Source organism: Buteo buteo, chromosome 2 (assembly GCF_964188355.1).
Source record: "Buteo buteo chromosome 2, bButBut1.hap1.1, whole genome shotgun sequence".
NCBI lineage: Eukaryota > Metazoa > Chordata > Aves > Accipitriformes > Accipitridae > Buteo > Buteo buteo.
Genome location: NC_134172.1, coordinates 78,962,500 through 78,989,520, shown reverse-complemented (window position 1 = coordinate 78,989,520; position 27,021 = coordinate 78,962,500). Strand labels below are relative to the sequence as shown.

The following is a 27,021-nucleotide window of genomic DNA, read 5'->3' as shown; positions in this document are numbered from 1 at the left end:
CAAAAACCAACAAACCCACAAAAACGCTAGACCTCTACAGCACAGCTTCCTCCCAGCGCAGTCAGGGGTAGATAACACGTCCACCAGTGCCACTGCTGCCTCCATAAGCCCCCCCTTAAAGAAATTCCTCCGAATTTCATGGCCAAGAGGAGCAGTGAGACAGTGGCCGGGCCGAGGACCAGCTCTTCATGCGAGGGCTCGCCGCGTCCCTCTACGGGCAGGCTTTCGTGCTTCTTTGTGCGAGGGCTGAGGGGCACAGGGACCGTTGGCTCATCCACCTCTTTAAGCTCGGGGGGGGGGGGGGGGGGGGGGGGGGGAGCAGCAAGCGCTGGGGTTTGCAAACCTCCCTCCCTTGAAGTAACAGAAAACCGCGTTAAACATCCTGCGGAGCTCACCACCTACTGCAAATCAACCACAAGCTGTATTTTTGTCACACCGGGTGCTTTTTACGTTACAGCACATCAAGGTTAACAACAGTCGACACCATCCAACTTTCACATCATTCCAGGATATAAAAGATTAAGTACAAGGTATTTCCACTGGATGAAGTCATGGAGGAGAAAGCTACCCTGGTGCACATGAAAAACCTCAGCGCCCCTGTAAGTGACCCGCACAGAAAGGGGCTGTTTCATGTTCTGCTGCCCCACTTCTCTTCAGTCGGTTTAACCTAGCCCACAGGCTCCATCCTGCCTTGCAAAATTAACTGAAGTAACATGGAAGTAAGTGATCATCACCCCCGCAAAGAAGAGCAAATGAGCGATGGGTGCTCAGAGGACACGCAGGAGCCAAAGGCCAAGGCTTCAGCACTTGCTGAGGAACGGGAAGAGCACTCAATGCCCAGGACAAGCAACCGCTGCGATGGCTTTACGGTGGAAGTCACCGAGAGGGACAGGTGCCTTCGTGCTTACAGCCGCTCCTGCTGAGCCCCACAAGCGTTACATGACTGACAAGTCATTGAAATCCAACTAATGGCGACACACACAAAAAACTAAGAATTGGTTCAGCATCTCAACTCCCCCTCCATCAGGCCTGAGACAGAAGAGGAGGGTTTTTTGGGTTTATGGCAAAAGATCCTCCTCCCAGGAGATACATTGGCTTGTGATGTGTAAGGCTTTTCAGCACAGCTCACCATGCAAGGTGCGTGTGAAGAGGGACGCAGCCTCCCCAGTACGCTCGGGGCTGTCAGCCATTCCTGCGTCTAAGTGTACCACCACCCCAGGGAGGCCTCTACACAGGGAACTTAAATCTAACCTCGATAAATAAAACCAAATGTTTATTTACACCAAAGAATTCCAACACTGGATCTTTCACATATGAAGGACAAAGTATATATACACAGCAAGGGGTAGCAGGGCTGTAACAAGGGTGCTTTTCCGTTGTCAATGATAATATTTGTCCACAATTACTGATCTACCATTTCAGTTTAAGTTAACATCTGCTCGCTCCTTCCTCTCAGTGCATATTTACAAGACTGTGAGGTAACTGGTATTCTCACCACATGGCACGTGAGGGAGGGGATGGTGGGTGAAGATGTGATATCGGACTTGGCGCAGTCTGATTTTTCCAGCTTTAAGTAGCCACCAGCTTGAAACCTATATAAACAATTTAAAAACAATATACCCAATAACAAACTAATTCCAGAGATCCAAGCCAAGCAATGGCAGGAAGAACCCTCCATAAGAAAGGGGCTGATTAGAGTACAGCTCACTCTACAGGAGCGCCTTTCCAAGGAGGTGGCAAGGACTCCAATTGGATCAGTAACTCCATCTTTTAAGACTAAAATTACATGCAAGGGGGTGAGTTGGCATTCTGGTTGGCTCCTCAAGAGACATGATTCAATCCAATTAGGGTTTCAGACATTATCTGCACTTACTCCTTTTAAGCTTATACCACCTCTCCATGCTGGAATTGTCTCCTCAGTGTACCCCGGCTGAGTCATATGCAGGACATGGGGTTAAAGTGAGTGTACTTTAAGAATCCCCCTCCCCTGCCTCACGAAGACTTGGTTTGGTAGTCTCTGGAGAACAGCACAATCCCCCAAGGTGTAGGCTCATGGAGGAGTAATGGTGGGAACATGAAGAGATTTCCAGCAGGATGCAAGAGCTTGGAAATGCTGTTGATTCATCTTTGTTCTTAAATGAAGAGTACTTTTTTTGGGGGGGGCGGGGGGGGAAAAACTGTCCGAGAAATATTCCATCTGTAGGTATTTTCAGGGAATCCCCTGAGTTACGAAAAGTTCAAGTAAAAAAAGAAAAATCAGCCTATAATAATTTTGTATATAATGACTGAACTACTATAAATCCACAAGCAACAGTTCAGACACGGTGCCTCCAAAGCGTTCATACCCTCCCTTCCCCTGCCAGGCACGAGCTGCGTCCTGAGGAGAGGTGGAGGGGGAAACCTCTTCCCCACCTGACTCAGCTCAGGCAGCAGGAGACAGAGCCCATCACTACTGCTGAGCGCCTGCAGCAGCTGGAACGGGCATCCCCAGAGTGGTGGTGGCAGAAATGACGGGTGAGCCTGCTAGAGGTCCAAGGGGTGAAGGTGTTGGCACTGAAGAAATCCCTGGAAGAGAGACAAGTAAGCAGGAATTAGAGTGAAACCAGTGCATTGCTATCCAGGACAGCTGAGCTTCGTAAATGAATTAGTATCTTTGCAGGTCAGTTTGCTGCCGCTTTGTTACATTTTCAGAGCTGCCAAAATAAGCTGAGATTAAAGATCTGTCACTGTTCTTTGCAGCCTCCGAAAAGAGCACAGATTTGTATACATACAAGTGTCACTGCCGGGCAGATGTGTGGCAGGATCACTGTCCTCCAAACTGCTGCCAAAAAATCCAACTGCAAAGCACTTTTTAAAAACAGACCAGAAAAGCAGGTCAGGCTGCAGCAAGGCCTTATTTATCATGCTCTCCTACCCACTTCTTCATAGCCCTCCTTGCCCTTGTCATCAGTCCCAGGAGATGACCTAATGCCCCACCTGCAGAACTCACCCTCCTGGATCCTCACATCCACACAGTGCATGTAAATGCTTTAAAATGCCACACAACAAGAAGAGTCGATAGTAGAACTGACCTGACATCATACTCGCACTGCTGACAGGAGTGCTGCCACCCGGCATGTTGGACGAGCCCATCCGAGCTTGGTCTTTCACAATGGGATCTAGGAAGAGCACACTGCCCTTAGGTGCCATGTTGCCAGCCAGCCAGCCAAAGCACGCCGACTGCCTGTGACCTCTATGCTCAGCCAGTCCTGGCAAGCTGCATATGTCAAGTAATATCAACCATCATCTACTGGAACACAGAAGTTTCCACCAGCTCCAGTGGGAAGCACCCAAGAAGGTACCAAGGTAAAATTATCAGTGAAAAATCACCTAAATGATAGGCTTTGGAGTTCAGCAGGACTGCTTGACAGGAAAAGCTGAAGGAAATTAAGGTGAAGTTGATCTCCCTTCCATGCTAAGCAACTGCATAATCACATAAAGCCAAACCCAGAAAATGGGTGTAGCAAGCAGAAAGATTATCACTAATTACAGTCGTATGTCATGTCTCTATACGCATCCCACAGCAGCCTGAGAGTTGTAATGAGTGTCACTGGAGCTTGTTGTCTTCTGTAATACGTTCCCAACTTACTCACCAACTCTTTATTTTCAGCCGCAGGTAAATTAGACTACCATCTGCACAGAGACAACCCCTTCCTGCCTCCCAAGCCTACTGCATCAGACAAGGGAATTCCAAATTTTGCCCTTCCTCACACTGAGTTCAGTATCACCCGTATCTCTATTTGGACACAAGTTAATTTAGCTGTTTGTCCAACTTTCACACTCCAAGCTTTCAAGCTTTACTAATTCTCGTATTTGCAAAACACTTCACTTGAACATTTGGCACAGGCACAACACAGATATATACTGTTTGTTAACTACACAAGTCCATTCAGCAGCAAGGGAAAAAAAAAAAAGAATGTAAGCAAATACTCATATTTTGCATTGTTACAGCCGTTTCAAGAACCTAAATATCATGATTTGTGAAAAACAGCAAGCATTTAAAAACATTTACTAGTGAAAATTACGTTTTTGCTTGCAAAATCAAGACCTGAATATACCATTCGCCAAGGTACACATTTAGCAACAGAAGGAGTTAAAAGGGCCTGTTTCTCAACAAACCAGAGTTATCTGGTTTCATCAAAATGCAAGATTCTGTGTACCCAGACACCTGCTGAAATCAGCATGGGTTTAGCACCAAAGCTTCTTTAACACAGTGCTGCTGATTCACTGGCCTGACATGGGCATATAACACTTTGTTTCCTCAGCTGGTGTAGGTGGCAGTGGCCTACTTTATCCACCACAGAGACAAGCAGCCTCAGCTCCAGTGCAATTATTTGCAAAGACCAGGCTTATTATGTTGCTGTTCTTAGCTCCTATCTCCACAACCTACAGGAATGGAGACTTCCCAGAGGCAGAGGAAGAAGTCTTTGGACAGCAGACGATGACAGCAGCTGATACTTACAGAAGTAGGGGTGTTCCATGGCTTCTCTTGCTGTGAGTCGTGACTGGTGATCATACCGCAACAGCTTGTCTAAGAAATCCAGAGCTTCTGGACTCACCAGATGTTGGTTCTCACTGTGAACAAAGCGCTCCCATCGCTTACGGGAGTGTCTGTAGAAAAAGACACCCAAATCAGGCTAGGCAGAGGACATCAATGCCAAAATTCACTTTTTTAAAGAGCAAGAACTGCGACAGATGTCCATCTCCGAGAGGGGCCGCTGCTTGGTGCGGCAGCAACAGGGCTGTGCTGCACCAGAGCACAAGGCAGTACACCGTGTCTCCACGCGGTGGCACAGCTACCACAGCCCCAGACAGCATGAGGACTCAAATTCAGAATGGATCTACGGGCCTAAAATGCCAGCTTCTGCTCTTCTGTCATGCCCCCAACATTAGTATGTGTCACACAAAATAACTCTATGAGGCAAAAGATATGTAAATGCCATCTTAAGCAGCACCTGATTTTCTGCACTGTAATCCTAAGAAACACCATTTTGCTTTTTTTTCCCCAAGAATATTGGTGAGAGCATTTGCCCTTCTTGCTTTATGCTCCGGCAGTTCGTTTATTGCCTAGATGACATTTAAAAACCTTTCCTCAAGTCCATTTCCAGATAAAGGACCATGGGAAACACTAGCAAAAGGGATCAAAGGCACAAAGTGACAGTTCTCAAGCATCTTGGCTCTGATTTCTCTCATAAGTGTAAGTTTTTGTTAACTTCAAGGTCTGTTGACAAAGCAGTAGCTGTCCCAGTAATAAAGAGCTTATGAGCTACTCTGGACCTTGGCTCACCTGCCCAAGATGTCATTGAAACGTGGATCCAGTTCAATGTTGTATTTGTCAATGTAGTCATATAGATCTTCTGTTCCCAGCACCTTGGCTATCCTCACCAGCTGGGAACAAACAGAAAAATAAGTCACTACTGCGAGGGCACGATAATGCCAGAGCCTGCGTGAAGATACAGCAGCACATTCCCTTGGGAGCTTGAACCTGGTCTCAGTGGACTGAACCAGCAGCCACAGGGTCATCTCGTTGCTCTGACTTCCCTGGCCACATACAATCACAGGCATGGTGAACATGCCTCTGCTCACAGTCAGAATGTAGTAACCCAAGGCAGCCAGGAGGGAGCTGCATACCCTAACATCACTAAAACTTGAGACCTTGCAACACTAACTCCCTTTGTAGCAAGAAAATACTCAAAACCTATGGGGGTGGAGGCAAGAATAACTGGTCAAAAAAGCAGAAACTCTAAGTTGCACGTGAAGGGTGAAGAGCCACCATGGAGGGTTCTAGAATGAAGGTTTGAGAATAGGTCACTGTTCTTGAATGTTTGCATGTTAGTCAGATGCAGAGCACGTGTTAAAGGTTTAAGTATAACAATTTTGGCCTAAAAGCAACACCTCAAAGATTTAAGAATCTATATAAAACTGTACCAAATTCAGAGTTTCTATACAGAGGGGAGGGAAGGTGGAGAGTGGCAGGGGCTTTCCACACAACATAACCTCAGGAATAGTCAATCTATGTAGCAGAACACACCAGCCTTAATATAACTATTGTTATAACTTTTTCCAGATACCTACTGAGGAGCTCGTAAGCACAAAGCACTATAAATCTATTTCTATTTAATTGGTTAGATAATCTTGCACACTTGAGAAAAGGAATGAGGCTTCAAATTGAGCAAAGAAGCCATTAGAGAAATGCTTAAATTCTTCTTCGGATCCCTCAATAGAAGTGTAAGCAGGAAACCTTCACTGTGCTAAGAGAACAGAGATTGTACATGACCAGCTCTCACCTGATCATAGTTGTCATGGCCATGGAAAAATGGCTCCTTTCGGAATATCATACTAGCCAACATGCAACCCAAGCTCCACATATCCAGACTGTAATCATACATCTGTACAAAACCAGAAGGACAATTCAATTTCTAATGAATTAAGCAGAACAGAGTCCCAATACTAACAGGGTCCCCCCTCCCTCCAGTGATACAAATGTGGCCACATTACACTGGGAACAGACTGAAATATCTTCATGCATCTTCATCACTGATGACTGTTCAGCTCAGTGTTCCAGTTACTCAAACTGGGATACGGCAATTAGCAGAACAGCAGGTATCCTATTTCCATCCTTGTTGATAAAGATATTAAAGACCAGTCCCTTTTTCCATTTTCACCACAGACTTCAATGTTATGAATCACTGAGAAACACATGTTGAGAAGGGAAGCATCACAACAAGCATCAAAAGGAGTGGACTCCACAAGGTACATGGGCAAGTGAGGAAGTGCCTTCATTTAGAACCAGCACAATCTGAAAGTCACCAGTAACACTGCTATTTCCAGCCCACAGCATTTCCATAATGCAAACTGCCATCAGATATGGGGATGTTTTTATAACTTAATTTAGAAGTTTGTGCAGTACTAGCTCTTTCCACAAGGGCTTTGTTTCAATCTTGTACCTTACTGCAAACGCAGCCTTGCTAAAAATATTCAACATTTGTATTCCAAGATCCATGATGATAGTTCTGCAGCTCTTCCTCAGGTCCTGAGACTACTCATTAGTTTCTTTAATTCAGTGGCTTTATAGCCACTGCTTTCTGCAATACATTTTAGAATGGACTGTCTTTAGCTTCAGGTCTCTAGATACCTGAATTTCAGGTTTGCTACCTTGAAATGACACAGAATTTCCATACAGAAGTCAGTGATAAATCCTGGTGATTCTTACCTGATAATCTACAAGGAGTTCAGGTCCTTTGAAGTATCTGGAAGCCACTCTGACATTGTACTCTTGGCCGGGGTGATAGAATTCAGCCAAACCCCAGTCTATTAGTCTAAGCTAGAAACGAGAGAAAAAGAAAAAAGGCTCAAGGGATGCTCCAGCTCTCCACTGGCTGAATGACACTACTGGTGAGCTTAGTTTGAAGCTTCATTTACAAGTGTTTTATTTCCAATTAATTTGACGTTGATCAGAGTATCTGTTTAGACACTCTCCACAAACTCATATCACCAACCAGTCTAAATAAAATATGTCTCCTTACTAACCCTGTTTATGGTTATGTGTAACCAATAAAAAATTAAGAAAAGCAGCTTATAGAATTTCCTTTCACATTTCTCCACATGATGGAAGTGCAGTCCCCCTTATCTGCTAGTACCACTACACAGGAGTACCCAAAAGGGATCCTAGTTCACCAAGAGAGAAGTAGGACCTCTCCCTGCCCTCCAGTCACCTCACATTACCTTTCTGTGCTCATGGTCAATCATGACGTTGTGAGGTTTGACATCTCTGTGCATGATTCCCATGCTATGGCAGTAATCTAGAGCCTGTAGGTAACATACAAAGAAACAGATGCTGGAGTCACAAGAACCTTTCAAGTTCAATCATATTCAGAAGTATTTCCACATATACCAAGTCTAACTAGATGGCAAGACTTTACTGTCTAGTGTTATATCCTGGACTAGACTTGCTGACCACAGAAACCTTCTAGAGTCCCCCTCAAAGGGAGGTCCCAGCAACAGAAGTGTTTTGACTTCACCTCATGTGCTTCCTCATAAAGATGGAATTTCAGAGCCCCTAAGAGCACAGTTACTAGGCACTAATGATAAAGCAAGCCTCCCCTTCTCCAGACTCCTGAGGAAAAAACACTTTTTTCAGAAGAATGGGCAAATAAATTTGACTCACATTTACATTAGAGCACAAAACCAGGCAGTAACAGCTTACAATTTTCTGTTTTCAGAAGCTACATGTACATTTGATTTAGGATCTTAAGTTATCTCATTGTACCCAAAGGCTCCGCTAGTCTCAGAAAAAAGGACAAGAATTCGTTGCAGAAACAAGGCTGAACAACTGATACTGCCTTGATATATATTTTTCTGCCCAATTCTTCCATAGGCCTTCTCTTCCCTTCTTCCCCATTAGAGACATGATAACCATGTCCATAGGATCAGCTGAGTGCAAATCCTAGAAATAAACCGATAAAACAGCAAAACACCAACTTACCTTCAAAATCTCATACATGTAGAATCGAATATCATAATCTGTTAATGTCTGGTATAATTGCTGTGGGACACAAACACATCGTATCAGTGTTCAACACCCAAGAAAAATATCACATCCCTGCCAATCCAGAACAACTCAGCCCTGTTCTCTGCTGCTGTTGTTCTCCAAACCCATTTGAAGGAGCAGTAAAACTTTCCCAAGTTACTCCGATCAGTCTGTTCCTCTCCCCTTTCAAATCACATACATAGTTTACTTCCAGCTCTGCTCAGACAGTACATTCTGGTTCCTGTCACTAACTCCCTCAGGTTGCACTCACCCACTACCAGCACAATCGATTATGCCTGCAGACTGGGTCTCAAAAAGACCAAGGGTGCTCTGCAACATTAAGCAGCTATTCCAGATGGCATTGCACAGCCATTCTTCTCCTGAGGCAGGTCAGTAGGGAAGGGGACAAAGAAACATTTAAATCCCTTTTCCCAGAAGTATGGAAAGCCACAGAAACAGCTGTCTGCTTTTAAAGAGGTTCCAATAAATAGTTCTACACTGAACATAAAAGCAAAAATGTTTCAAAAAGGCAGGCACTGATGGTCCACAAGATAACAGATTAATTTGCTCTGAAGGCTAGAATACTAGAATACCACTTGGAATCTGGATTCTCATCTTGTAGCTTCTGTGGCAAAATGGTACCAAAGGACTAATCACAAACGTCTGTCCCAAGTGTATTTACCTTTAAAGACAGTTACTATGTTGGAAGGAAACGATTAAATAACCTGCCTGTCCCCTACGTACTTGCCTTTCCCCAGAAAAACATTACGAGTGGCTTTCAAATGGAAAGCATTAGAAGTTCACATCCCACACTGTACCTTAAAGTCTGTGTTGTTTACATGTTCAAAAACCAAAGCGGGTGTCCGAGACTAAAACAGAGAGAAAAGCGTTCAGCCATGTTAAGTTGAGATAATATGTTTTCATTTAGGATAATTAATTAAACCATTTTTACTCCTAAAACTGCTAGAAGCCCCTCTGCCTCAGACATACTTATGATTCCCCTCAGACAGAGAAAGCAGAACCAAAGCCTGCAGCCCCTGCCAGCACTGTTTGTAGAATGAATTAACTTGTCTCAGTTCACTGGTATCTCATCCTTACAGAGTGAGGGGCTGAAGGGACCTGGGAGGGGAAGGGCCCTCTAAAAGAAGTTAATCAGATTAAGAGCTGATCTGATTAAGCAATTCAAAAGAAGGATTTAAGAGCAGGGGAAAACAAAAAGCCAGATCAGAGCTGAAGTCAAACACAGCAACTTCACCCATAACCCCAGCATACCCTTTAAGTTCCTTCCATACTCACCACAGGATCTTTTACTATATCTGCAAGAGTGATTATATTGGGACCGCCTCGCAAGTTCTCTAAGATCTTGATTTCACGCTTGATTTTCTTCTTTTTAACAGGCTGAAGAATAAAAACCCAAAGTGTAAGACAAAGCACTCCAGTAAAGTGAGGCTAATAGACAGCTCAACATCCAGATGACAAAAGTTGGTGACTGCAAGTCAGCAAAATACATCAGAGCCTTTGCAAGTTAAGTTCAAACAGCTAGATCTTGTTGTTACCTGACTATGCATCATTCCAGTAAGGGCTCAAATATCTGCCATCTCCTTTCTAACCATACAACCCTGACAGCTACAAACATTAGTTTCATGTGAATGACAGTTAGGAAGATGACATATATTTTTTAAAGCTGTCTGAACATGATCTGATAGTCCAAAACTTCTTAACTGGCATGTGGTAAATGTATAACTACGAGAAGTCCCCGAGCTATCTAACGGGCCACTAAATGAAGGTATTTCACCAATCAAGGCTGTAGAATAACCAGCATCCAGGAGACCCTTTCTCAATCTGGAAGGATATTACATGTGCAATGGAACATGCAGAGCATAAATGAAAATTTTAAGGTTAGCAGTCCCTAAATCTAATCAGTGGCCTTAAAAGACAATGATCCCATTAGGTCATAGGCCTCTATGCACATCACAGCATGCCAGGGCACTGGCAGTTAGAGAAGCTGAGAATTTTCTAGTCAGCTGTTGAAGTGTTGCTTAGCTCCAAGTAAAATGTGTTGCACATCAGGACTTCTTTAAGATAGAGGCTAATTTCTTACAGGCAGAGATGTGACTTAATTATTAAGTGTAGGGCTTCTCTTAGGAGGCTCAAAACGATGGCCCATTTCACTGAATGACACTCCAAAGCTAGGCTTTAAGGATTTCAGTTTTAGACCATTGAATGTTTTAGACCATCAAACATTTTAGACCAAACGCTGCACTTCCTGGCCTCCTGATTACCTCAATACAGATTTTATCTTTTCCCCAATCCCCAGCTCACCTTGAGAATTTTAACAACTACTTTTTCATTATTTGTAATGTTGATGGCTTCAAACACTTCACTGTATTTGCCTCGGCCTAATTTTCGAACTAGTTGGTAGTCATCTTGATTTCTGTGGAGATAGAAGTTAAGAGTTACAAAGAGCTCAGTCATTTCCATCACAATTTACAAACTAATCCTTAACACTAAATCATTGCCTCACCTTTCAGACAAGGTGGATTAACTAGTGTCTTATATCTCCTGAACATCATGATTAAGAATTAGGAGAGAAACAGGGAGCTTCTACTCACCCAAGTTAGATTCAATCCAGAACTTATTTCTTCTGCAGTAGGTAACATAAGCCCAACTATGCATTTCAGCATCAGCAAACTTGAGCTATCCCTTCCACTGGTCTCTCTATATTTGGAAGCTACGTTTTCCCTTGTGTAACGTTGTTAAAAATCAGCAAAGCCAGTAAGACCAAAAATTTAAGCGCTAGCCTGTTTAAAAACAGACTAGGCACAAAACACCACTTATGCTCAGAAGACTGTATACATTTCAGAAACCAGGAATTGCAACAAAGCTGAGGGCAGAACTTAGTCTGGGCCCTGCTATACAAAAGCAGGAATGCAGAGCTATGAAGCTGGCATCACTGCTGTCTGATTCTTGGACGGTTTAGTCATGAGCCCAATTTAGACACCTTCTTCCTTCAAAAAGAAGCAGACATGTCTTTTCCAGTCACTCGCAGAGAGCTGAGCAACAAGTCACAAAATAGCATGTACCTATTTAAGTCTGCTGAGTCTCTTCACCCATGCAAGTCAGAAGCAACTCAGATGTCTTTTCACTTCTTTTCAGTTCTCACCCAGGGCTGTTTAGATTGTTTCAGAAAAAGATTTTCTCCCCTCTGAAAGGGGATGTTTCCTGACTACCTGGCAAAAATTCTTTAAACCAAACTCCTAAGGAAGCTGCTAAAAATGTTCCTGCATCACTGGGGATTTAAAATTTTGACAAGAAACACTTTTCTAAGACAAGTTGTGATCCTAACCCTTGCCATGCACACTAGACATCTGCCAAGGAGCACGAAAAAGCCTAATGCAGCACAGGTGCCCGAAATCCCCCCATGCACCACTATGCAGGACCCTACAGGGATTGATCCTTGTCCAGGGACATCCATAAGCAGCCCAGAGACTTACCCCCACTCAACAACATGCGACTCATAGTCCCAGTACTCCCGGGGTCTGTGTGTGTTCACATCCGTGTAAACTCTGGCCCTGCTCGGCACGGGTCCCGACATATCAGACAGGTTGGCAGGTGAAAATGATGAGATGTCTGAAATCAGAGGCTACCCAAACTGCAAAGCTGGAGAGATGATAAAGGCCTCAGATTCTTCCACCTGCAGAGAGAAAATAAACCAGAGGTTAAAATCTCAAGATACCATAAAAATATTTAAGTTAATCATTAAAAGCTGCTGAGGAGAGGCTGGAGCCCAGCCACAGGCCTGGGATCATCTGTCAGAGCTTGAAAACAATTTGTCTGCTCTCCCTCACAAGGGACAGGACCACTTGGCCCCACTAGCAAAAGTAACACCACCCCCCCCCCCGCCCCTTGCAACTTTCAGCATGTAGTTTCCAACTTACAGTTGCAAAGGTAACTTTCCAAAAAGGAAGATATGCAACATACTCTGTATCTGCAGACGCCTTCCTTTCAGCTCCAGAGTAAAAGCAACAGCCATCAGCTGCAATTTCTCCCCCATCCAGGAAGAAGTCTTGAGCCATCCCATGTAACCAAAACACTTCATTCACGTGAGGTTGCGCAACTATCACCTCTTGCAAAGCACTAATAAACGATGCTGCAAACAGAGCTGACAGATCAACAAGGTCACCTGTGCAACCGAAATTAAGCACTTCTGAAGTTTCAACTTCTAGAAACACCAGTGTTCATTTAAATCAGAACTTCAGGATTTATCTGCAATTCTTAAAGGGATTGAAGCCTTTCATGTGCTCACACACAAAGGTTTGCCTGGCTACGTTGATTCATTCTGTGGAAAGGAAAAAAAAAACCCCTGCACTGAACACTACTCTGCCCTTTCTGTCTGGAAAATGCAGGTACTAACCAAAGCATTTATGTACAAAGCAAGGCTGGTCAGCTCAGGAGCAGGTTTCTGGAGGAGAGCACAGAAATCCAGATACTGTGTCAGAACGTGGATCTTCTCAGTTTTAAGCACCCTCCCACTTGTATATTACTGTACAGGCTTGTATAAAACAGCTTAACAGCATTTGAAAATAATCACTCATGCTGCTTTCCCCACAAAATAAAAATTTAAATGTATTCACCTGAAAGCAGCATCAGGACCAAAACATTATCCAAAGATAAGATAGCTGAAGTCTGAACATCACTCTGGGGATTTTCATAGTACAATGTTTTTCTCATTTCTACATATTCTGAAGAAGGCTTTTGCTACTCTGTTCAAGCCCTCCTGCACAGACATCTCATCCTACCATCCCACAACAGTTACCTTCTACATATAACCCAGTGCCCACTTGAAAGTGAGCAAGACTTACAGAACAGGCAACCACTGGGTTTTGTCTCTGGGCTTACTTAAGGACAAAAAAAAAAAAAAGCAGCACCACACTGTACAATGCAATTAAGTCCTAGCACAGACAATAGCATTCTCCAGAACATGTAGGACATTTATAATGATAAGCTACATCCATACTAATCAGACTATCATGAGGAAAACTACATCCCCAACTAGCAGCAAGACAAGAAAGGACATTGGGAAGACCTCATAGAGGTCAGTCACCAGGAACCATTCAGGGATTAAATGGCTTTAGGATGCTCAGAAGACTTCACAATAAACCAAGGCAGCCAGAAGAGTTCTGCTGGGATGGGGCACCAGTTTTGGTCACAACTTTCTATAGTCAAGACATTAAATCTGACTGTCCAAATGACAGGGCATCTGTGTTGGATTATGACACTTTATCCAAACACAAAAGAAAGACTCTGCCGCAGTGATCTAAAGATGTTTCTTTGCATTCTGCTTGTCCAAAGGATTTGGTAAGCACCTCCACCTCTTCCTCTTTATAATGCGATTTTTGCAAAACTTCTGTTAAGTTTTGTAAGTATTCAGACTAGTCAAAATAACTCAAAAGAAAGTTACTGTATGTCAGAAACAAATACTCTAATTTCTGAATATTTAAGACAACAGTAACTTACTACAATTTCAGACCAAAGTATTGTCCTGCCTAAAATAAAAATAGTGCCTTGGCACCTCTCAAATCTTTCACCACAAGTGAAAGCTGACACACTTCTAAACATTTGAATACAAGAATCTCTTTGTCAGCTTTCAAAATATCTTAAAAGGAAGGAAGCTGTATTGGAGCATGAAAGAGTATTGTTTGGTGTGTAGCATATGGCACAGACTATACAGCCCTGTTTATAGAAAGGCGCTCAATCAGTGGGCAATGCTATAATCTGAACGAATATAATGTATTTATTTGCTATGGCGATCTTATCCCTTCACAGAAAATGGGCAACTGCCAGACTGCAGGAGGAAGTAATAGTCCCATTAATCAGAAAGACCTAGAAATCTGCTCAGAGCAGTTAGCTTAGGCTATCAGGATACGTTACACCAGAAGAAAATTCTAGAAGCAAACCCCTGCTTTATTAGCAGTATCCTGTCATTAACTGGAGGTCTGCAGTACTTCAGGCTGCTGCAAGGACCGCAGCAAGAACCACTGGCTATGAAGATGGTGGAGGACCTGGGGGACACAGGTCTGATGTCCTTCACCATGTCACAGCTTGACCAGCACCTGGTTCTGCATTCGGAGGCAGAAATGTACGCGAGGTCTCTTTCTGGTGTGGACTAAGCCTCTTCAGGTGGTACAGACCTTGGCAGCGTGGGTTATTTTTTGACCTATTGACACACCAACGGTGTTGAAGGCAGCTCCAGGTAGACAGGGTTATGGCAATCCAGCCCCAAGGCTAAAAAGGGACACGGCACTGCTCCAAAGTCCACAACAGAGGTGTGACTGAGGCTTCAGCCCAATAAAGGAAGGATGTGGCACTTCAGCCAGGTGTTCAGCTAACGGAAGAATATGAAGCATTACTAAAAAAAAATAAAAATAGTCTATTCCTGGACAAAATGTTAGTACTCTAACAAAACACACTTTCAGAAGATTAGGCAGCAATCATCTAAGACCTCAAACCATTTATGTAGCATGACTCACAGACTTAGAAATTAGATGTATATTCCAAAAACGTACTCAGGCATTAACAGAGCATGCAAGTTTACTAGAACACTTTTAGTACAGTGAAATTTATTAGACTTCAAAGTTTAATCACTGTGTTTTTGTTTCTCCTCATTCCATGTGCTTCTGGCAGGAGATCCACTGGCTAACTTCCTCTGCCCAATATTCCTTGTGTAGGAATTAACTGAACGTATGTATGTCTAAGATGACTTAGCAATTTTAATTTTTAAGCACAACTTGGTATCAATAAAGAACATGTAACTGCTTCACCTCACCCAGCTTAGCAGCATCAGTTTCAGCATGGAAAAAAATAATAAAAAAGAAAAATCAATCACATTATCTAAAGATATATCAAATTTCACAGCGGATATTTTTTGTCACGTAGCTTCAGCCTAGCACAAGCTGTATGCTGTAACAGACTGCTCAGAGAAAGGCTTTTTCAGGAAATCATTGACTGTAGCTTCTAAGAATGGCACACAATGCCTATTTACAAAGGTAGGTATTATTGTCTACTGTTCTTTATACAGGAAGAGGAGAGAGTCTGCACAGATAATTTGGTTTTAAAGCAAACAAAGTTACATACAAACTCACCCTGCCTGAAAGCTTCTCACTCCCTCTGCTCAAAACTGCTAAGGAATTTGTATATATTTTGCTTTCACTGCCCCTAGAGAGGGATAATTTTGCAGTGGATCCAAGCTCTTCGACAGAAGGGACTGACACAAATATGGACAAATAACGGGAACAGGTGTGGTCATGCAAAAGTCAGTTCAGCTTGCAGTTTCAAGGCAGAAAGTCTACAGTATGAGTAGCAATTACACCGAGATGAGTGTCCTGAGCTTGTTATAAAGGATGAGTTCTATTTCTGCAGAATCCAAACAGAACATGTCATTTATTAATTCCTGCATTAATGACAGAATAATTTATATTGGGAGAGACTGCTGAAAATAATCTAATCAAAGTAGATCTAATCAGATCAGATTGCCATATCCAGTGTAGTCTTGAGCATCTCCAAAAAACACAATGCACCTCTGAAAATTTTAATTTCTCTGGTAGAGAAGGGCTTAACTAGGAAACATAACCATGAGCTTTTAGGCAATATACCAGAGGTCACAGAGAGAGGAAGACAAAGCTTCCAGTTATTGTCTGATACACACTGTCAAATGCTAAAGGCTTGCCTGTGCAGGGATAGAAAAACAGGTCTTCTGTTTTAGCACTTGTGGTGACACCCCTTGGGAAGACATTACTGAACAGCACTCACATGGTAGCTATAGCAAACAAGCACCACGCAAAAGTTTCAGTGCTTTGTTTTCCCACATAGGCCTACCCTTAAAAACGCAGTTTAAGTATTAACAAACTGATAACTAGCTAATCTCTTACACAGCATCCTTATCAAGAGCACCCCATAGGACCCCGTTCATCCTGCATACAAAAAAATCCCAAGAACACAGCCAAATACAGCACTGCATGTACTACTGATAATTACTCCACAGGAGTGCCTGAGAGCCCCAGTCAAGAGACAAAAACAATTGTGCTACCACCATATAGGAATTTTTTAATTGGAAGGTCTATTAATTAAAAGAGATCAGTTCTTAAAAGTTTGAATTATTCTAACAGTAGCCTATTGTCTGTACAGCTTAGCTTGCCAAGCCAGACTTTTTATGCCTAAAGTTCTATAAAACGGTAAAAAGCCTCTCAATGTTTACTTTGAACTTGATTTTTAAAACATTTTAATTTAAACCACTGTTACTACCCCCTTCCTTTTTAAAAAGGGATTTTATCATCCTTACAATGCGCTCTAATCTCACTGGCAACCCTCATCCCCAGGGAGGACTTGATTTCTTGTGAAGTACCCATACTTACAGCACCTATACCCAATTAGTATAGGAATTTCCTACGCACTCTGTCCTTCCAGATGTATCCACTTACAGCAAGTAGCAACAAAACATAGCTAAGAAATCTATGCAAATTAGGTTTTTTAAACACCTACTTAGCCTCTAATAAAAAAAAAAAAGTGAATTTTACAAGTCAAGAATCACTGAGATACCAGAATTTTTTTTTTCCTCCTTTTAAATTGAAATGTTTTTGGCACAGAGCTTCTCTCAAGCACATGGTTACTCACTCAGAACCTTAAACCTAAGAAGTTGCACCAGTATGACACAGCACTCATACAGACTCCCAGTGAGCTGGAAGCCAAGAGCTTCCCAGAAGACTGGTGTCCCGAGGAACCTGCAAGTGCTATCCAAGTGATGACCTTTGTGGATAAGGTCTGGAGTATAAATAATGCACCCAAGAACAGGAGCACCGCTTGACACTGGCCTCCCTGTGGATTGCTGCTACCAGCACAACTTGCCCTCAGTATGAGCAGTATATTGCCATTAGTTCTATGTTCATCCAGACAGAATGAACCCAGTGAACTACATTCAACACCACATAATCATGATCATTACTGATGACCCACCTGAACTCAGATTCAGGTAGCAGAGAGCAGTCCCTCTGCTACCTGGAGGTAGATAGGCCCCAAGGAGTAAGATAGGCCCCAAATTGCACCAAGCCAAACTCAAAGAAGCAAGAAAATATTTCTGTTGCTTTATCAATTCCAGATAGACTGCCCCAGACAACCTCATCTTCCTCTCAAGGAGAAAGCGAGATGCACAAATTGGTCAAATGGGTCTAGAGACTTTCCTCTCACTTCTACTTTCCCCATGTAAGCTCATTACCGGCGGCGATTGTGACAGACTAAGACTGCAAACAGGCTAAGACAGACAGCAGCCAGTTCATTTTGAAAAAAGAAAAGCCCTCTGTCAGCTGAGAAGACCAGAATTACAGTAAGTAGTCTGGAATCAAAAGGTCATTCCTTTCTTTTATCCACAACTGCAAGTGAGACGTTACCTTTCACAGTAAACGGCTCAAACTCAACCTCTGGAATCATGAGTGTATAACATGCTTTATTAGTGAGAGGAAGCATTAAAATTTTCAGATAAAATTGATTATTATTTCCTTCACATAGCCCATTTATCCCTTGCCTGTAAGCCTCCCAGGGAAGGAGTACTCACTTCTTCAGAGTTTGGAGAATATCTAGTACTGGATAGACACCACTGAAATTAAAAGACCAAGACATGCTTAAATACTACAGTACAGCCTACTAGCAGCCAACATTAATCAAAACCCAGCTTACCTTTAAAAGAAGAAGTAATAGTAACCAACTCTATAAAAAATATGTTCTATCTCACAAAATAAATCTTATTTGTGTATTTTCATGATGCTGGAACTGCAGCAATATGAGTATGGAACAGATGACCTCCAGAAGTCCCTTGCAACCTATATTTTTCTATGATTTTACAGCTGAAATAGAAACAAGCCTGAATTAACAAAACTGACATACTACATCCTTTCCTGAAGACCATTTACCTATTAAAGGGACAACATCAATAGAAAAGCAGATTTTAAAATCTGAGTTAAAAAAAAGCTGAGGTTTGAAATCAAACTTTTCTCTTGGTATTTTTTTTGAACAGCACAGTCTGCTCTAACTACATTTTTCCACCAAAATTATTTTCCAGACTTCTTTTAAATAGCTGATTGTGTCCGGCTGTGGAGAAATAACAAATCATGATATGAAGACCTCAACATTCTCTTAAAAAAGAAACAGGAACAGTTGTGATTAATTCAAAACAAGACATGACCAGTCACTAGGGAAGACAGTTGACAGGTTTAGTTAAACTGGAAGAAACATCTTGGAGTAATTTTGTACTAGCAACATCCTAAAATTGAGACTGGTTCTTCCTTCATCAGCTTCATCAATTCCTCCCCTGAATTCCTTGCAGTTCCTGCCAATGAAGAAGTCATCCCTTGTAATGAGCATCACAGCCTATATGGAAGTCACAGGACTGACCACGGAACGGTTTTACTGTAACTCCCTATTTATGATAATCTCCACAGCCTTGGGGAAAACTTAACTCTCCCGCTTCACAAATGTAGAAAGCAGCATATATCATGCCTGACTATCTCCAGGTTGCCCTGGCAGTATCACTGGTACCCACATGCTGTCCTAGCAGAAGTTCTGTCACAGTTAAGTCTTCATTTTTGTTCAGACCTGTAACAGCTAAATTTTAGTGGAGCTTACAGAGACCCTCTACGGGTCTCCACCATCTCAGCCTAGCTGTGCAACTGTCCTCTGCAAAACTTCAGTGTTGGCAACAGCACATGTACCTGGGGCAGAACAGCTGGGATTTTCTCCAGCAGCAGGAAGCTGCCAGTGACGGTAATGTTCCTCACTTCATCTCCTAAGGGATTTTATACAGAACAGTCGACTTTGAAAGCTCTTCTCTTCCCACTTCTCCCCCAAAGTCAGGGACTCTTCCTCATCTTTTCCAAACTAAGCTAGTCCACAGCACACAGAGCAAAGGGAAAACTCTTCCTAACACAAAAACACTGAGACTGATCTCGGATGAGACTGTGTGACTGCAGGGGACAGCGACACCAGTGAGGCACCCAAGCCCCAGCAGCCCAGTGCAGGCTCTGCCACTTTCCCACGCCTGTGGCTTCTCCTGCCACGGTTCCCAGCCTCCCACAAATCACAGTGGACATCCTTGCTGCCAGGCTGAAGACTCCTGACACAATCAAATAAAAATGGCTACAAACGTAACCAGGAATTGCCAAACTAACCTGTCAGTACACACACACCAAAACAAACCCATGACAATGTTCTTCTGCTGGCATCTTGGCATCTCCTCCCCGCCCTGACAGTTCAGGCCAAGCAGGGAGCACAGGAAAGGCGGTGGAGTTTTTTGGAGGCACATCTCTTTAGGTCTGACCGAAAGCCAGAGTACTTGCAAGGACTTCAACACGAAGCGATTCTTTTTCTTCTAGGAGCATTAACAAAACTAAAGTGCCTATCGCTGGAGCTTTGGACAGTATTTTCCAAGAAATTGATTACCAAAACCACCATTTCTGAGATTCTGGCAACACCAGGTAACTTCTACTGAAGGCTCACAAAGGGCAATGTTTCGGCACTACTGCAGGCTTGTCACAGCTGACATCAGGTCAATTGTCAGCGTCCTCTGGAAAGTTCTACCTTCCTAATTACTGCTAAGTGACACAGTTGTTTTCCTCATTAATTAGTACACACAGAGTACTGACAGGCCAATCGTTCAGCTGATTTGACTCCTACGGTTCACATACAGAGAGTGATTTAGCTAGAACTCAGACAACTGAACTGTACCTACCATCTGTAAAAGTTATGTGTTTTTAATTGATCTGATCATGCAATTCCTAGAGGCAGGAACAGTTACCAGAGCCAAAGAATAAACCAGCATACATGGCACGTAACTATTTCTTCAGGAAATCCCCATGATCAGCTGTTCCCATCGAGCAGGCAATGCACCGCAAACCGTCTTCACTGTTCAGCTGGCATCCAGAAGGCTCAGCAAGAGACACCCGGTGCAAACCACTGCCAGAAAGTAGAAGTTCTAACATAATTCTCTAAAAAATTCATCATTGTTAACACAAGACAAACCTAGCTACAACCGTTCTGAAAATCAAATGGAAGAAAACAGCTATTAAACTCCAGAAATCCATATCTATTATGCACTGGGTACCCTAACACAACACACTGAGTGCTGGGTTTATACAGCTACAGCCAGACAGGCAGCTCTCCCAGAGATTGCAGGTGACGTAAATGTACTAAGATTTTAATATTTCACACCAGTGTTTTGGAGACTAACTGAAGCCTGGTGACCACGGCCTTCATCACTCAGTGTAACCCAGCAGGGACACAAAAGCCGAACCCACCCTCGCCATGCCAAACAAACCCACACCACTGTCGGCCATATACAAGGACAAGTTTGTCCATCTCCACAGCATCTTTCTTCACACCTTGCAATCACTCAGCAAAGCCACTGTGCAGCATTAAGTCATGGTTTAGGATGAGTATATATTTATATGCCTGGTAAGATGCATATGTTGGACATATGCCTGGATGCCATATGTTCTCATATACCAAAACTTGTAACTCTTAATTTATAAACTCAGTTGAAATTAATCTGGATGCTGCAAAACTTCCTCAGTGAGGAAAAAGCCCTACTCTTCCTTCTGGAGTACAATTAAAATGCTGCCTAATCTGCAGAAGGCAAGGCTGGAATTTAACAGCACACTGGTAACAGAGAAATCTGTGACAAAACTTGTAAGAGAAGGAACATTGCAGGAGCTCTTGCTTTTCTACACTGGAAATTAATTTGTTGTGTGTGTCCACGCTTATCCATTTTCAGAACACTAAAAATAAAGATCTACTGACAACTCATGCACACGTGTGCAAAGATGCGGTGAGGAACTGTCTTCTCCGAGGGTTTTGGCAAGAACATGGGAGAGGCACCATTTCACCTCCCTGGACATGCAGGACGACTTTGGGGGCGCTTCTTCACAACATGGCGAGACCTCTCCCACCCAGCGAAAGCAAGTTCTGGCACGTAATTCTGTGTTAACACTGCAGAACACGCTGGACTCTCCCTACACTTAGCTTAATTAAAAAAACCCAGCTAACTCCTTTACGCTTTGGTTGCTCCAGAAGGCGCAAGGGCAGAGGCCTACTTCTCTGCAAAAACAGACTGAATAACTTCAATTTTCTAGGACTGCTGTTAATACTCAAAGACACGACTATCCAACTGGCAACCTGCAGCCAAATTCCACCTTGGCCCAAAATTATTTTCCACTTCCATCTAGTACACATTTTATTCACCATTCACTTCAAGTCAATTGCCATAACATAATCCAGCCATTAGATTAAGCAGCTGGACAGCCTGCTTCAGAAAGCGCCTCCCTGCAAATGATAATATTCCTTAAAAATTAGAAATCAGTCATAAGAAGGACGTAGCCTAACTCTCAGAAATAAACTCTCTGGAAAATTAAAATTATCGAAATTGTAACCTTCCAAATATGAGTCTGTGGTGGTATTGTCTTGAGCCTGCAAAGAACTCCAAGGTCTCCCTTCTGCTCTTCAGCTTCCCAAAGCAGCAGCATGAAATGGATAATAAAATAATTTGTTTGAATAAAACTGTCCAGAACAGTCTGAACAAAGGAGCAGGTTAAGACTCGCGGCAGGCTCACTTTGCTGTTCCTCTACTGCTAACACCTGAGCAAAAGAAGATATCTGTGAACCATTGATCCTATGACCACATCAACAATTCCATTTCTTATCAACCTTTCCTACTGACAGATAGGAAACGGGGTCCAAAAACCAGCTTGTAAAAACACTCTGCTTTTAGCAACAGCACTAATGCCAGTTCAGAAAGCTGCAGTCTCCTCTTCAAAGCAGTTTCTCTAGGTCCAAAGGAGAACTCCTTTCCTCCAATTAGGTTCTGTAAATTCCAGGAAAGTCAGCTCTTGGAAGCCCCTGGAAGGAGATATCCAATCTCAGAAAAATTATCCAAGAGTTGTCTTGCAATCAAAACCAGATAATGTTTGTAGCCAGACTAAGTCATGGCAGTCCTTCCTGATCTTAAAATCCATGGGGTTTATTCTCTCAAGACCCTTATGGGACAATAAAACCTAAAATAGCATCAATCTCGCCCAGACAGTTTATCAAACAGATACCTTAATGTAAGCAATTCCATAATGGAGGAACAGTGGAGGTGATGGGTCTGGTAACCCAGAAATAAATCCCTGCCTCTTCAGAAGTGTGACATGAAATTAATCACACCACCACAATGTCACCCATTTGCTTCTCCTGTCTTCCTTTCCCTTATTCCTCAGAGGACATGAGGAAAGACAAAAAGAGAAAATTAGTTCTGTAAGGAGAAAATGCAAAAAAAGAATTCAAGTGGAAGGTATAAGGACACCTGCCACTTAATAAAATTGGGAAAAGTTACGACCCCATCCCTTTTATCACAGTAGAAACACAGTTTCTTTCTCTACAAATCCACAAATCTATAACCACCTTTCAGCATCCTATATTCCTTAGATTCCAACCTCGAACCCATTTCATGTCTACGTACCTAACCTGTACTACTTGAAAATGCCCTAAATCTGAAACACTAAAGTCTTTTCGTATCTCAACTTCAGTGAACAGTATTTTACCAAGTCTTTCCCCAGTAATCCCCACTCACAGGTTTGCATCTTCATTCTCATGTTTCACCAGCTTTTTTCAAGTAAACGAGTACCATTAACTGCCCCTGCATAAAACTAACTCTGCTTAATATCATGAAACACTCCTTGATCCAATTTCTTCCATATTTGCTAGAACCTACTGCCAATTTTACTACCCCTCTTCCAAAGAGCCATATTCCCAACAGAACCCATTTCTCCTCAATCCATGAACCCATGTGCCCCGCCAAACCCAAAGAACCTGTTCTGAATCTCCCACTTGGATGTCTCTGCTTCCTCCTCCAGCATCTGGCTCTCTCACCACATTTTTCCACACACTGTGGCTTATCCCCACCACAGCTCGTTACCCAGCTATTCAGCTACATTAGCTTCCCCTCCTTTGCTACAGTCAAGGCCAAGATGGTGTTATCTTCCTTGCTCCAGAGTTGATGTTACCTTCCTCAACCCTGTTTCAACTCCTCATGGGCAGCACCTGACTCGGCAAGCTCACTGGTCTGGGCAGCAGGACATGTACACTGAACTCTCTGCTGCTGCCCATGCTGGGAACTAGGAGACAGTGAGGTTTCGCTAACAATGCATAAATAATAGAAATTATATTACCAGGTAACTGAGAAAGGTGAAAAAAATGGAAAGCTCTCTCCATTGCCAAGATGAAAGGATCACTGCCTACCACTGAAAATCTACATACTTCATACTCAGGCAAAGGTCTGGACCTTTACAATAAACCCTTCTCTGCCAGAAGGCATCCAAAGAGCTGAACTTCCAGCCCGAAGACATGGGCAGATCTTCTCCTCAAGGCAGAAAGCAGACTGCACCGTACATGGGATCGGACACTCTTCTGCCGGTGGGAGCCACATCCTATTCCAGTTTTCTTTTTCCAGTTATGGACACAGCATGTGTTTCCACAGAGGACAGACATACCACTGTTTGTATGTTTTACCCAGGCACAGCATTGTGCTGCAAGAATCGGAACATTAATTGGTCTAGTCCTAGTTTTAGGACTAATTATGGAGCTGATCAAGCTTCACACTTTCCCCAAATCCTGCCTAAAGTCTTCCCAAGCTCAGCCTCCCCTCTCCTAGCACAAGCTTCACCCTTTTCTACATCACACCAACACGAACAACGCACAGGACGAGCAATTTCTCTGCACCTACCCATGCTACACCCAGAATCAGCGCTGGCAGAGTCACATCCAACACCCAGGTTGATTGGCAATACGGCATGAACACCAACTCTGTTTGAGCCTGAATGTTTTGACCACCTATTATGTTTTTGAAAAGAGAGAGTGTTCAAAGAGCAAACTAAATCGCTACCTGCCTCCAAGCATAAACACTGCTGTCTCCATGTGCTTCTCTCTAAAAAGATGATGTTGCCCCCAGTCACCTCAGAAGGGTGCTGACCCTCAGACGCAGAATGAGCTCCTCTTCCTGAGCAGTTTATGAAGCACGCTGAGGACAGAGCTTGCGCGAACCAGGTGAGCACACATGGAGCACACAGCACAGCCACCTCCAAAGAGACACGTGCAGCACCCAGTTTCGCAGCCTGGCATCAACAGTTAGTGCAAGAGCAGCTCTCCAAGACCCCAACCTGGTGGCAGGTTTGAACAGCACAAACCCCACACCATTGCAGACCTCTCTCACAGGTACAGGGGCTCAGCACGGGCACGAAGGACCTTGCCACTGAACAACACAGGCTCAGAATCTATAAATTTAGCTTGCAGATGTGAGGCACATACCCTCATGAGTCTCTGCACAGATCAAACGCTGCTGTCAGCAGAAAATATACCAATGACTGAGTGTTCATAATCCAAACTTTATTGGTTGTACCCAAAGCCCTTAGAAAGAAAGAATAAAGTAATCTGACAAACAACATGCAAGGGTTTTCATAATCTTATCTGCCCTTTCGTTTACAAAGCATATTTTACCAACAGCCACACAGCCCGTTGCCCCAATGCACAGTTAACTAAATTACAGCAGGGGTAAGACTGACCACTGCTGCTTTCAGAAGAGAACAGCGACTGGTGGGGAAATCTGTGAAAACCACCTTCCCCTCTACCCAGAAAGGCCCAGAACAGAGTCCCTGCGTGGCTGGGGGTGGGAGCAAGAAGAAACAGGCCTCTCCTTGCCCCTCCGCACACCTCACAGCCCCCTGCTTTTTTTGGGCAGGGCAGAGAAAAGGCAAGACAGAGCTTTTTAAGTAAATAACACCTACACCGCCTGAACGTGCGAACTCGCAGGGCTGGGGGGAGGGGAAGGCTACCCTTCCGTGGGGCCCTGCCCTTCCTGCGTGGCCGGGGGCAGCGGGCGGCCCCAAACTAGCCTGAGGGCAGCCGAGGCGGCCTCCCCCGCAGCGCCCTGCCCTGTTCCCCCCCCACCCCGGGGGCACGGAGGCCCCCTCCGCTGGCAAGAGGCGGCGAGCCCTGCCCTTCCCCACTGCACCGGGCCCACCCGTTCCTCCCCGCCGCCGCCGCCCGTTCACCCTCAGCGTCGCCGGGACGGCCCCCCCCCCCGCCGCGGCCCAGCTCTCCTGAGGGACGGCCGCGGCCCCTCAGCCCACACCGTACCCGCAGCGGGGCGGGGGGGGGGGAGAAAAGGAGGGGGAGGGCGGCGGAGGAGACACGGTAGCGCCTCATCTCCCCCCCCCCCGTCGCCCCCTCCGCCCACCACCCGCCGCGAGGCCCCAGGAAGGGTACCGGAGCCGCCGCGGCCCGCCGGTACCTGCCGCGGCCGCCCGCTCGCCGCCCGCCCGCCGGCCTCACACAGACAATATGGCGGAGGCACAAGGCTCGGCCGCCAGCCGCAGGGACCAGAGCGAGGCGCGCCGGAAGCGGAAACCCCGCAGCCCGCTGGCGCGCGACGTGCCGCGGGGAGGGGGCCGTGGCGCGCATGCGCAGAGGAAGGGGGAAGTGCTCGCCGCAGGGGGTTATGGGTGATGTAGTCCGCGGCGGCGGCGATGGCGGCGGCCTCGGTGGCGCGGGGAGACCCGGAGCGGGGCTGGAGGGGGGGGCCGGGGCCTTGTTCTCGCTCCGCGGCCCCAGGTCGTGTCCCGGTCACCGGCAGCTCGGGCCGCCCCGTGAGGCGAGACGAGTCGGCGTGTCCCGTAGCCCGGCGCCGCTCGCCCACCCGCCCGTGTCGGTTTCCCTTCGCCCGGCGGGAGGCTTGGCCGTGCGCGGCGGCGGAGGCCGCCCGGCCCCGCGGCCTCCTTGACGGGGCTCCCGAGGGGCCGCCGGTGGCCGTCCCTCAGCGGGGCTGTGCTCGGGGCCCGCCGCCAGGTGGCAACTGCGGCCTGCGGAGCCGAGCCGGGCCCGCAGCCCCCGCCCCGGCCCTTTCCCCGGACCCGCCGGCCTCCGGGCCCCGCGGCCGAAGCCCCGGGGACGCTGCAGGGCGGTAGGGCGCCGGGGTGTCCCGCAGCGAGGGATCCCCGAGCCGTGCAGGGGCTGTGGCGGGGTGGATGGAAGGGGCTCTTCTTCCCCCCCACCCCGCAGTGTTGGCAGGGTCCTGCGGCAGCGCTGGGACGAGCCCTGACCTCTTCCCAGGCCCGGTGACCTTCGCTCGCTGCCTTTCACGTTTTTAGCCCAGATTTAATGTCGTGCAGCCCGGGAGATTGGCTTTACCCCCAAGGGTTGGCCAAAGAAGATCAACCACAGACCCTTCTATCGCAAGCTGAGCCGGGGAAGACCCCAGGGAGGAGGAAGAGCTTCGGGGCACAGCCCGACCCCTCTGTCGCTTTCTCCGGAACTGCACTGATCCCCCCCCTTGGGCAGGGCAGGAGTGCACCCCGGCTCATGGTACCCTCAGAGTGGGACCG

General features: G+C 45.2%; 1 protein-coding gene across 3 annotated transcripts; it reads right to left on the bottom strand.

The window, feature by feature from the left end:
- Positions 1-1,252: 1,252 nt before the first annotated feature.
- Positions 1,253-26,049, bottom strand: CSNK2A1 (casein kinase 2 alpha 1). Of its 3 annotated transcripts, none has more exons than XM_075021969.1 (13): positions 25,932-26,049; positions 12,064-12,263; positions 10,892-11,003; positions 9,866-9,967; positions 9,388-9,438; positions 8,525-8,584; positions 7,765-7,848; positions 7,253-7,363; positions 6,327-6,428; positions 5,327-5,427; positions 4,502-4,650; positions 3,072-3,158; positions 1,253-2,565 (listed from the first exon to the last, which is right to left on the bottom strand). In XM_075021969.1, exons 2-13 carry the CDS (start codon positions 12,162-12,164, stop codon positions 2,450-2,452), a joined length of 1,176 nt encoding a protein of 391 aa, XP_074878070.1. In that variant the 5' UTR covers positions 12,165-12,263; positions 25,932-26,049; the 3' UTR covers positions 1,253-2,449. The 3 variants fall into 3 exon arrangements, with proteins under 3 accessions (XP_074878070.1, XP_074878085.1, XP_074878078.1); XM_075021984.1 differs by having other exon boundaries at positions 25,907-26,038; XM_075021977.1 differs by lacking the exon at positions 25,932-26,049 and adding an exon at positions 12,551-20,797.
- Positions 26,050-27,021: the final 972 nt, after the last annotated feature.

Excerpts from the sequence above, each read along its gene's own strand:
- CSNK2A1 (XM_075021969.1), bottom strand. The coding sequence starts at position 12,164 with ATGTCGGGACCCGTGCCGAGCAGGGCCAGAGTTTACACGGATGTGAAC. Across the intron at positions 8,585-9,387 it reads TAAACAACACAGACTTTAAG|CAATTATACCAGACATTAAC; the intron begins GTACAGTGTGGG and ends TGTGTCCCACAG. Across the intron at positions 4,651-5,326 it reads TTCAATGACATCTTGGGCAG|ACACTCCCGTAAGCGATGGG; the intron begins GTGAGCCAAGGT and ends CTTTTTCTACAG.